Below are 12,704 nucleotides of genomic sequence, written 5' to 3'. Positions count from 1 at the left end.
CTCCATGAAAGTACATTGCAAGTTATCATGTAAGCAAATGCATAGAAAGATGTTTTCATGTTAAGAAATTCATTTTATTTAACAGCTCTCTCTCCCCCACCTCACATCAATGTATCCAAATGTGAATATAATTTGTTTTCAAAAGTGCAAACTGTTGCAATAGTAGGAGGAAGGAAAAAATGTACAGATGACTTCTAAGGCTACTTCAAACCAGATTTTGTAAAAAAAAAGAAATACAGTGGTATACTGTCATAACTTGCCTATAACAAGAAACTATCCCTTTTTCTCCAGAATAAAGATCTCTTTGTCCTTACCTATGGAGCTCTGGTTGCCCAGCTGTGTAAGGATTATGAGAAGGATGAAGATGTGAACCAATATTTAGATAAAATGTAAGTGGAAGTCCTTCATTCTTATTGAAGGTCTGTTGTTTCTTATATCACCTGCATTCTTTCTGCCTCTGATGACTTCCTTTGCTTCATTTCACCAGCTGCTCTTCTGTCTCAATTAATCACATCTGAGAGCTGAACGTAATTTCTTACAAGTGCCATTTGGGTTGATAGAATAAGATAATAGGAAGGAATTTTTTCCTACAAATATCAAGTGTGGGATGTTTTCTCTTTAGTTAGAAATCATTTCTTAAGTGACTTAAGAGTCGCTTATAAGCAAAAGATGTGGTAAAATTGAAATTGTTCTATTACCAACATGAGGGAACATCAAATTTTATTCTTTTCAGAAGTCTTTTGTTCTAACACAGCTCTTTCCAATATAAATATATGCTTACACAAGCACAGACCATCTATTGAAAGATATGCAAGAAACTCATAATGATAGTTTCTCAGGGGAAGATGGAGAAAATGGGAATTGTGAATTAAAGGGAGAGTTTATTTTGTTTAAGATAGCATTTTTATTGTTTGAATTTTTTTAATCATTACTAAGCTTTTCTTAAAAAACATAGTAGGTAGAAAAACTCACTTCTTTTTTAAATGAGACCCATTCTCTTTGTCTTTACTGTTGGAGATTCCTCCTGCACAAATTCCACCTTTTGATTTTCTCTGAATAACTATGCGATCATCAGATGATTGCCAAACAATAAAACATCTGTCAATGGTTTTTGAGCTTCTTAATTATAAACTCTGAAGAGGACTCTAACAGAGGAAAGACTGGAAAATGTGTACTGGTTAGAAGATTTATCTAGGCAGATTGAAGGGGAAATTTAGCCTAACATTTTAGAGCTTTTTAAAAGGGTTCATTGTATTTTCAGTTGAAATACAGAAAAAGACAACATAAAGATTGAAAGTCTTTTTTAAAAACTCTCATTTTTCTTCTTTCTGTATGCATATTCTTTTTCTTTTAAAAAAATTCTAATTTATTTTTGTACACATGCCTTTTTTTTGCATTTCTACTTAATTAGCAAGGGCATTCACAAAGAAGAGAACTGCCCAACTGTCCACCTATAGATTTTTCAGTCACTTCGTTAGCTGAACTCTCTATAGCTGTGAGGAATGTTAAGGTTATTTTACACTAGGTCACACTTAAACATCTGACATAGCATTTCCAGAAATTACTTCATTTTATTTGACTTATGTTAAACTTGCATTGTTTTGTGAAAAAGCTGTGAATAATAAAAAAGCTCACTTATTTGACTAAAAAAATACCTTTGGTTAGCTAATTGAGTACACATTTAACAAATATGAATGAAATATTAAAGAATAAATTTTTGAGAAGTTGCAGAAAGATCTTAAGAAAAAAATTCACATTTAGATTTCCTTAATAGCTTTTGCTGAGAGCCTCTTACATTTTTAATTTATAAAATATCTACTTTGCAGAAACATACCCTTTTACCAAAACAATATGTGTAGATATAGCACAGCTCATAATGTTTTGGCTTCTGACCACTGTTCCCAGTTGCTGAGCTGTGGATATGCAAAGTGATAATTAGAAAACACTAGAAATATTTTTTAATCCTGATACAACTATTTCTGTAAAGTAGACATTTTGATTGTTAAAAGTCTTTCCAGTGAGAGCTTCTTGGCTGAAATTATAAACCATTTTTCTCTAAAGTCAAGGAAGCTACACTGAATATTTCTATCCACTCAGAAACATAAATAGGATATCTCACAAGATTCATTGAATTCATAAGCACTCTCACACCAAATCTGTCTCCCTCCAACCACCTAGTCACCAAAGATTTCATCTCTTTTTAGAGCCTCTGGAGTAATCATTGCCTCTGAACACTGTGGTTTCTTGTTGGGCATTTTGTGGCTCCATTGGAAATCGTTTCACTTGTCTATGTACATGTGGCTGTGAAATTAAAAGACCAATTTTGATAGAGGTTTGGCAAAAATAGTATTCCGTTTGATTTCCACCTTGAAGGTCACATTTTCTCAGCTAGATTGCAAGTTCTTATAAGACAGAGATTCTGACCTTTCTTTGTATCCTTCTGGGAAATTTAGTCATTTCTCAGTTTATCTTGTTGAAAGTGTGTGCTCAGCCAACTTAGCTACATATTCAGTGTATGTATAATCACATCTCAATCGAAGGTTTTCAAAATTGTACTTCAGGCACTATTAGAGCTATTTTCTCGGGGTGGAGATAATACAATACCTTCCCCCAATCCCATAGTTTGTTTCCCTGGAATGAAAAATGAGTTTTCTGAACTTGGCTGTTTTTCACTTAGTAAACTTCAGAGTCTGAAGTTGCCGAAACTTTCACTGACAACAAAAATTTTTTCTGCTCCTCCTTCCAGAGCCCATCCTGGAAATGCCTGCCCTTCTACCCTGATAACAATGCTAAGAGAAGAGCGAGCATCCGGGTATCACACATGTAGCAGACACTTTAGCTAGGATCTCATTTGATTTCCATCAATAGCTAATGATGAGAAAATTAGTTGCCACTGAGAAACATTAGGCTACAGACACCAGCCTTCCTTAATTTTAATTTATATTGTCAAGTTTGGGCAAGTCTTGATTCTAGGCAGACTCTTCTGCTTGTAGACCAGTTAATATTTCCTCAGTGTGTTGTGTCTTCTTTGTGGTGCATGGGACGAAGAAGAAGCCCACAGCCAAAAGCCATTTGACTCGTCATATTTGGTTTGATTTGTGATTCACTTGCACAAGTGCTAAACACACAAATCCCTTCTGAAAAACTGATACACTTCACTAATTTCTTAGAATTTTCAGTCTTTCCTTCATCCACAGGGGTTACGGCATTGGAACGAGGCTTGTGGAAGACTTTTTGGCTCGATCCTGTGTGGGAAGATGCCATAGTTATTCAGAAATTACAGACATAATTGCCCAGGTAACTATGTTTTTAGCTCTGTCAAAATGTTTTGAAAAATCTCTGACTCTTTTTGAGTTTGGTGGTTTTCTGCTAGGATTGGACAGGTTCCATCTGCATTCATTTTTAGGTGCTGAGAAAGGAGATTCAGATTGAAAAGCATTTTATTTCAGCACAGAGATAAAGCTACTGTGAACTGAAAGATGCATTTAAGCAACTATAGATTTTCCTGACTACAGGAGTGTGTAGAGTGTATGTCTCACAGTGGAAAAAGCATTTCCAGAAGGTAAACAGAAGGGGAGTGTAATAGGGCAAACTTAAAACATGCATGCCCCAAACCAGTTTCTTTATGATAATTTTCAGCACATGGAGGGAGATGGTTTGTGGTAGTATCAGAGAATATTGTTTAGTCATTCCCAGAGTATTGTTTTCCCAAGAGAAAAACAGAACTTCCTGTAAATATATTTGTTCTAAGAACTCTCATAGCCCTGATACATAGGAGACAACTCGGAATCATCCAGGATTAGCTCAATTTTATTAGAAATTAAACTGGAAAATGCATCTTTAGCCAGCCTTTAAAAATCTTGGCCTATGGTTATTAATGTAGTGTTGTTAATTTGTGGGAGACTCAGAAGATACGCATGTCTCCAGGTTTACACAACTGATCAATTAAGTCAGTCTCATTTTTTTTTTTCTCTCCTAGTCCTTAATATTGTTATACACGGCCAAACTGACTGTGCATGAATGGCTGTCATTCTATACCATCATGCTTTCTGAGCCTAAATGGAGTTTTACATACTCTTTGTCTTTCACTGTCACAGTAACCCTCTGAAGTAGGCAGAATTGGAGTTACTATCCCCATTTTCCAGATAAGAAAATTAAGTTCTAGAAATAATATGATGAACAGTAAATAATAGTATATGTGGGAAAGAATTCTACATTAAAAATACAATCCAAATGAAAGATTTTTCCATTTACTTATATTATTACTTGTATTATTTCATGGCTAGTGAATAATGTGGTTGAAACTGTTATCCGAGTATCTTCCAACCTTAGCACAATGAGTTTATCATACCACTAACCAGGTTGGGGAAAAAAAGTCCCTTTTTATATTGTCAGAATATAAGTAAGATCCCAAAACAGTAGTATGAAAAATAAAATAAAACGTTTTTTAATGAAACTAATTCTATAGGCAATACTACAAGAATACCAGCTGTTTTAATGGAAACTAAATACTTGTAATATATAAATGTAGATGGTTGCATTTTGTTGCACTTCTAGTCGGTAGCCCCCTAGGCTTTTTGATTAGTAAGACACAGTCTCTCTATAATGAGGATAGATTGGTTTGAGAATGACTCCCTCTTGATCTTTGCCAAAATTCATCCCATTAGCTTAGTGTGGGCAAATCACTTGAGCTCAGGAGATCGAGAGATCGAGACCAGCCTGGCCAACATGGTGAAATCCCGCCCCTACAAAAAAATACAAAAATTAGCTGGGCATGGTGGCACAGCTGTAGTCCCAACAACTCAGGAAGCTGAGAGGGGTGGATGGCTTGAGGCTGGGAGGTGCAGATTGCAGTGAGTCGAGATCATGCAACTGCACTCCAGCCTGGGTGACAGAGTGAGACCCTGTTTCAAAAAAAAAAAAAAAAAAAGAAAGATTTAAGACTTTGTCTTGCAAATTAATAAGGCGGTAGAGCATTGACCAATAATCTGAAAACTTATATAATGTGGAAAATTAAACCTGACTCATGTGTTTAAGGTTGTTTATTAGGCTTTGAACATTTGAAGAATAATTTCAAGGGCAATTTGGAGACTTCATTCTAAAGATATGTTAGCACAACTAGCAAAAATTTTCATTCCTCTGGATATGTTTGTATATGTATCTTTTTCCATTTATTAATGTATTCACTTGTTTTTTTAAGAAGATGATTAACAGAACAAAAAATATCTGTTGAAAAAAGAGCAGTAACCAACTGGAAGTAGAGGCATATACAACCTCATTGCTGAGAAGCTGGAATTACATTCTGTCACACCATGTAGGGTCAGAGATTATCTGAAATATGCTCAATACCGTAAATGCCCTTGGCCCACAGAATATTGACTGATCCAGTTAGAATAGTGCAGTGACATGGGAGGATTCTCCAGTTTTTTCATACTGTCTGTTCTTAGCGCTGAGGGCAACATCCAAACCACTGAAAAGCTTCTGAAGAGACTCAGAAGAGATAATTCCGCATATTCATTTTAATCAGAAGAACGTAAAGGAACAAGGCTTCTCTAGTAGAAAATAAAAACGATAACTTTTAAAAATTATTGTGATTAACTTCAAAATAGCTGCTAACAAATATCCCATATAAATCCTTTCCAGAGGTGGCTAAAAAGTCTCACGTAAAACTTTCTTGTTACCTGTGGTCCTCGACCAGGATATTCTCCATTCTCTATTGGCCACAGGAAAATTACAGAGGTGAAAGCCAAATAAAATATGCCAACAGGAAGTACATATTTATGTGGGGCCTAATGTAGGACTTCTTAGTGGGTAGTTACTCAATAAAAATTAGTTGAAAGAAAAGAAAAGAGGAAGGGAAGAGGGGAGGAAGGAGGAAGAAGGAATCAAAGCAGTCTTTTGTTCAGACCCCTTAGGAAGTTGCTTTTCTTCCGCAGGAGGTAGCCTGGGAATGCTCCTCACCTTGCCCAGTGCATGTAAGGGCTCCTTGAGTCCCTTCCATGAGGAACTACTCGCTTTACCTGACAATGAAGTCTTCAATATGTGGAAACAGAACAAGAGTTCTTTAAATGCTCCAGATTAAAAAAGAAAAGGTTGAAGAGGAATCGAGTAAGAAATGTTCTATGGAGAGCATAGGAAAGAAAATGAATTCATATCTCAGCAGGAAAAGACCCATGATAAAAACCCAGAATGTTCCCCATTTAGAAATTATATTCAGAAACCATATTCTGTCTTTAAAAGAGTAAAGAAGCTTCTAACAAAATTTGACCTCCTAATGGTACACAATTTTCACCGAGTTAGAAACAAGTCTGTTTGATTCTCCCCTATTAGAAAAATGTACATCTGCTTTCCAAATATTCCTTCTCTAAGATTTTCATGTCTTATCAACCATTCTGATGAATTCCTTCCTGTGTCTTCTGTCCTCAGTGAACAGGAAAAAGATCCACTTCCACTCCTATGCAAGATTCTTTCTTGTCAATGAGGAGAATATTCATCACCTTCACCCTTCTCTAGTGTAGGACGGTTGTCCCTGCTCTTCACACCTTCCTTCAAAGGCCTGATGTCCTTCCTCTTGATCATTTTTACGTCTCCAACAAAATGTTCCTTTACTTGTAGCACTAATGTCACCCATTTCAGGAGCACTTTGACAAAGATGAAAGGTCAGACTTTAGTTATGGACCTGCCCACTGAAGCTTTGTTAATAATTAGCAGCTTTTATTCAAACGTCGGGCCTGTGGCAGCATTATCTCATTAATCCTTATAAACTCTCCTCAGAGGAGGCAGATGTCAAATGATACAGTCAGTTTTACAGAGAACTAGGCCAAGTTCAGAAGAAGTTTACTGTAGTCACATGCTGCTCCCAGAGCGTGGCAGAGTCAGGAATAGAACCTAATGGCTGTAAAATTTGTTTGACTGCCCTCTCAGACCACACACTTCTACTGAACACCATCATCATCCGTCTCAAGTACTGAGCACCTAGAGACAATGGCACCCATAAAACTCATGATCTCTGTCCTGTCTCCAGGGAAGGAAAGAGAGAGAAGGAATGCATTTGAAGAGAATTGACTAGATAAAGAAACCTATGCCCAGACAGGAGAAGTGATCCCTGCCTCTGAGTTAGTAAAAAGACTACATGTAGGAACAGGTTTCCTGAACTTACACTGCACTCTGCACACCTCTGCCTTTGGGAGAGAAGGACTGTGTAACTTCAGGTATTCATAACATTCCTCTGTCTTGTTTCCCTCACTTGTTTTTTTCTTCAAAGAAGAGGTCGGTCTGTCATTAGGCCTCTTACGATGTCTTTTAAGTAGTAGACCGTAAATTGCGCCATCTAGTGGTCTGAAAAGAAATCCCATGACAATGGCCAAATCATTGAAGGCAAAAATCTTTAGTTGGCCTTGCATTTTATATAAAAAAAAGATGCCAAGTTAATTATAAAGTCTCGTTCCTACAACATTAAAATTCATCCATTCTTAAAACGAAATTTTATAATATACAGCTTAACTTTTTGTAGTAGTAACTTCAAAGTACAGCTACAAATATTAAATAAGACATACTAATTTATTTTGAACGTTTGTAAGTCAGCAGCGTTATAACATGATATTAAAAAATTTTAATAGCATTGATATTTTCTTTATAAAAGTTCAAAGTAACTCCTACCTATTACCTGTATTTCCCTTATAAGAAGAACCTTGTGAAATAAAAAGAATGTCTATCATCTATCATTAGCCCGATTTTACTGATAGAATAATTGAGACTTATCTGCTATCACCATGGACACATAGTAAGAAAAGCCAGCTTAGAATTTAATTCTTCTGACCTTATTCTAGTGTTTTTTCCACAAACTGTTTAAAATATATCTTTAAAGATATTTTTCTACTATGATAATTGTTCTGAGAAAAATTTTGTAGTTGGTCTAAATGAAAATGTGTAATATGCAGTAGAATTACCATAGCTGATTTTAGTTGTAATAATGAAATATTAGGTAATTCAACTGTTACTTACAGACCTATATGTCTTTCTGTTTATTATAAGGGAAAGTAGAAAATGCAATTGCACCTGTCTCTGGTCAAGGAGCCAAAAAACTTCCTTAGTTATACAAAATATATTTTAGGGTTTCCAAACACATTTATGATAAAATAGTTTTGTTATTAGGAGAAGCTAATTAGAGATAAACTTGATCATTTAAATCAAGATGATTATCAAGGCTAGGCTTGACAATAATTATAATAATGTTGCCTTTTGAAAGTAATTTGGACACAAGGAGCTGTGATCATCATCAGTAGATGAGCACTGGCCTAACCATGTCCAATGTAGTGGAGATTAAAAAGGAAGAGTCCACATCCTGCTGATCCACATTCCTACTGTGCGACTCTAAGCAAGTTGCTTAAGCTGTCCAAACTTCGGTTTCCATATTTGTCAGAAGAGACCTCTTTCAGCTGTCATTCTCCTGAATTTCAGGTATTACTTTCACTAGCTATCATCTGCACATTGAACTATAATCATAAATTGCTGAGTGTGGTGAATTTAGCTTCCAAAGCCTCCTGCAGAGCATCCATACCTTCTAGTTACTGACAGTGTTTATAACTCCTTGGCCTTGCACAAATTATGTTTGTCAAAGTTGGGAAGCTTTTTGCTCTCAGGTCCATGTCAATATGATGATTACTCTGAGGGATGTGGGGGAATTTATCATTTTTCAGTGTAAATATCACATTACTTTGTTGTCACAGTAAGAAGGGATTTTTAAATACAGCATAAAAATACTTAAAAAACTTGAAATCCTGATTTTTAGGTTAAAAAAATCAACGTCTAATATACTGTACTTGTTGGAAATTCTGGAAAGCAAAAGAAGAGAACTTTTCCTTTTATAGTATAGATTGAAATTTTACCTTCATTAAATAATGTGAGCAATGATTTTGGGGGATGAGTAATAAAAAATCAAGGAATTGGTCATAGGAAGCAATATGAATGAGGGTGCCTAAAGCAGGGAAGTAAATCTAAGTGGTGAATTTTGTAAGCATAAATTCTAGGGCAAAAGATTTAGGCACATAATCCAGAGAGAAAACAGAATAGAATTTTTTTTCCCAGTGGATGAATCATTTTTATTTCAATAAAATGGTCCATTTGAGATTAGAGTTGAGTGTACACAGAAAAATTTCAGCAAATCATACTAGTCATATTTTTTTTTCTTCTGCTTCTGATCTGAATGCACAAGACTGCTATGACTGAATCTATAGGACGAATGAAAACATTTCAAGCCAAAACTCCTGAGCTGCTTTAGAATGGAGACAGCGTGAGGGCTATAGATTTCCAATCTCCAATACAGATTTGAAGCACTGATTTGACACTTCAACAAGGATATCCAAATCTGATTTTATTAGACATTTTCGGAGGGGAGTCCCACAGCTTGGAAGGTGAGCCAGAGAGGTTTCAGTCAGGAGACAGGAATCACACAATCATTTCAAAATGAAAGGTTGAATATAAAACATTATTAGCTATTTATAGGGAATTAGCTACTGAGAAAGGGGAAAAAAAACCGCACTACAGAATTTATAGGTGAGAGTGAGTACCCAAAGGAGGAATCCTTTTTAGACAGAGTTCCACTTCTTAAGGCTGGGATTCAAATCTCGTTGGGGAAAGTGTGATTACAGACTGGATAGTGGAGAAGGCCGCTGCGTTGCTAGGCTCAGACTGCAGGCAGGGAAGAATGGTTTAAACCTTGCAATCAGGAAACTCCCATTAGGGTGTAAGTGGGCTGATGGGGACAGTAAGAAAACTATAAGCTCGAAGCAGCAAGTTAGGAAGGAAAGGCCACTGGGTATTCTGTGCTCTGCCGGTCACAATTCACAGCAGGAGCAAGCCAACAAAAGGCACGCTAGAGACAGAAGAAAAGCCCTTTCTTCCTGCTGTGTCCCTGCAGCACCTTCTTCTGGCCAAGGAGAAATGTCTGCATGATGGAGCTCTAGCGTTACAAGCAGAGCAGTGAACAGTAGGTTTTAAGCTGAGAGGCAATAATCTGACAACCAGTACAGAAGGCATGAGCCATCCTGATTGTTACTTACATTTCTATTGCCATTTTAAATTTTGGTGGGCTCATGTTTGACCCCATCCTACCTGCTCTCTCACGCTGGAATTATTCTGGCCACTCAGTGCAACTCTAGCTGTCTGGTGGAAGGAAGAGGTGGCAAAGGAAGCCACGTGTTTTTCTTGCTAGAGTGGTGTCAACTTCCTGCCACCGAAGACACAAAATAGGCTGAAGAGCACAATTTTCAGTGTGCAAACTTTTCTTCTGAAATAAAGACTTTTTGTTAAATACTGTGAAATTTGTTAAATACAACCACTACCTCTTTTCTCCTACGAATTTCTTCTACAACCAAATCTATTTTCCCTTTCTCAATCCGTCCAATGACTATAAATCTACTGTCTCTATTTGATTGCCGTTAGAAGTGCTGTTAAATGACACTGTGGCCAAGAACTCCAGAATATCACCTGCCAATAATTTATACGTTCTTCCCTGGAAGCCCAAGGTGGTGATACGCAAGGATAAATGGCAGACTGGCCCTTAAGCTACCACCCAGTGAAAGATGTAGCTGGGGGCTTAGACTTAAAGCCTGCCAGTGGGTCTCATAGGCTTTAAATTAACCAAGTTGACGTTCTGAAACGTTCATTAGGTCTTTCTGTGCCAAAGGGAGATAATTAGTTTGCATTATGTGAAGCAAGAGTTGTAGTGTTAAGATAAGCAAAAATGACAGAGCAACCTTGTAAAGGTGAGGGAACCCATGATTAACCTTACTTAACCTATCTTTATTATGAAAGCAGAGCAACGTAAGTCTGAATTTTAGTTTGATGTTTTAATCAGTTTGTGAAGTTCAATTTTATTGTGTTTTGTGCCTGTTGATCTTCCAACGATTTGCTGTTGACCAGCTTATTTTGTACATAGTTCCAGTCTCCATCTAAAGAAAGCAAACCTGTTTCACAAAAGTGGAAGTAATACAGTTTCCCAAAGTTATGATAATACTAGTAAATTTTGTTTAATTTGATTCTTTATTGTATTAGCCAGTGAAGTTACCTTTCGTTTACGATTTCATTTCCCCATCAGATCTGTAAGTTTTTCCAAAGGAGGGATCATTTATAGCATTCTTGGGATTTGGTTCACCAGGTAAACCCACACCTGTTGACATTTATTAAATATTGTTGAAGTGAACTTAGAAAATACTTGAACTTTTCACATCTACACCCTGTTGCTCCTCCTAGTCTGTCCAGAAGGGGGCAGTGGTCCACATTTGTCTCTAAATGAAAGACTCCTACCCTGGCTGCTCAATACTAACACCACATGCAGAAGCAGCCCTCTTATTTCAAGCAATATTCATTACACTGAAAATCAGTGTTCTGAAAGTACCTGATTGTTCACAATAACACAATAACAAATCCACAACAACAAGATTTAAACTGCGATAGGATCCTGAACAGGAAGATAACTGATTCTTATTAAATAATGACAGCGGACTCAACTCGATAATTTTATTTTATTTTATTTTATTTTTTTGAGACAGAGTCTCGCTCTGTCGCCCAGGCTGGAGTGCAGTGGCGCAATCTCGGCTCACTGCAGGCTCCACCTCCCGGGTTTACGCCATTCTCCTGCCTCAGCCTCTCAGAGTAGCTGGGACTACAGGCGCCCGCCACCACGCCCGGCTAATTTTTTGTATTTTCAGTAGAGACGGGGTTTCACCGTGTTAGCCAGGATTGTCTCGATCTCCTGACCTCATGATCCGCCCGCCTTGGCCTCCCAAAGTGCTGGGATTACAAGCGTGAGCCACCGCGCCTGGCCTCAACTTGATAATTTTATTGAAACATTTGTCTTTTCCATTATTGTTTATTATATTATATTTTAAAATTAAAGATAAATAAATTATAATTATATTAAATTATATATTTAGTATTGTTTCTTCCATTATTTATTATATGAGTGTAGAAGGTTTCAGAAGAGGGATATTCATTCTGCTACTCTTAGGTAAATTGTGATTTAAAATGCAAATATTAAGTAGGCAACCAAATCATTACATAGTGCACTTCATATTATTATGGAAAATGCTTGAAAATTATCCTAAAATTCATCACGGAGCCAAATTGTGTTAGGTAGACTCCTTTAGGTTACCAGCATTTGGTTTATGTCAGATCTTCAGGGTTTATTGTAGAGATATTCTGGGACATGATAATCAGACCCCATGAAAGAACAAAAATTGGAAAATCCTTACAGTTTTAGTCTATCTTGAACCCTCAGCAGCAAGCCTTTGTGGTTCTCTACTTCAGTCCTGTCCCATTTTCATGACTCAACCCTTCTCTGCTTGTTCTGCTCTTATAATTACCTACTAATATCTTTCCATTTTTCTTTTCCTTCTCTCCACCTCACTGCTTCTGGTGTTTCACAGTTTTTGTTGCCTCATGACTTCTGCTTACTCTCTTTTCTCTGGGTGTCATTTGCATTCTGCCCAATCACCCAAACTGTGACTTTCTCTATATGTTTCGTATTTAAAGTCCCAAAAAGAGAGTCTTTAACCTGTCCAGCCAATCACTAGCCCTGTGTTAGGTAGAGTTTCATGCTAAGTCACTTCCAGGGCCCTAGCCAAACTATGAACTGACTGTCCAGGCTCAAAATGCCCACCCTAATCCATTAACTGTGGCCAGAATGGCAGGATAATAAGCTA

The 12,704-nt window shown here is 36.9% G+C and overlaps 1 protein-coding gene across 1 annotated transcript in view; it reads left to right on the top strand.

Moving 5' to 3' along the window:
- Positions 1–12,704, top strand: part of TRAPPC3L (trafficking protein particle complex 3 like) — a 58,489-nt gene that overhangs the window by 2,300 nt on the left and 43,485 nt on the right. The window contains exons 2-3 of the mRNA XM_003255605.2: positions 292–389; positions 3,198–3,297. Of these exons, the coding sequence (XP_003255653.1) occupies positions 292–389; positions 3,198–3,297 (198 nt within the window). The remainder of the gene's footprint in view (positions 1–291; positions 390–3,197; positions 3,298–12,704) is intronic.

Source organism: Nomascus leucogenys, chromosome 3 (genome assembly GCF_006542625.1).
Source record: "Nomascus leucogenys isolate Asia chromosome 3, Asia_NLE_v1, whole genome shotgun sequence".
Taxonomy (NCBI): domain Eukaryota; kingdom Metazoa; phylum Chordata; class Mammalia; order Primates; family Hylobatidae; genus Nomascus; species Nomascus leucogenys.
This window is presented reverse-complemented; position numbering and strand designations above follow the sequence as displayed.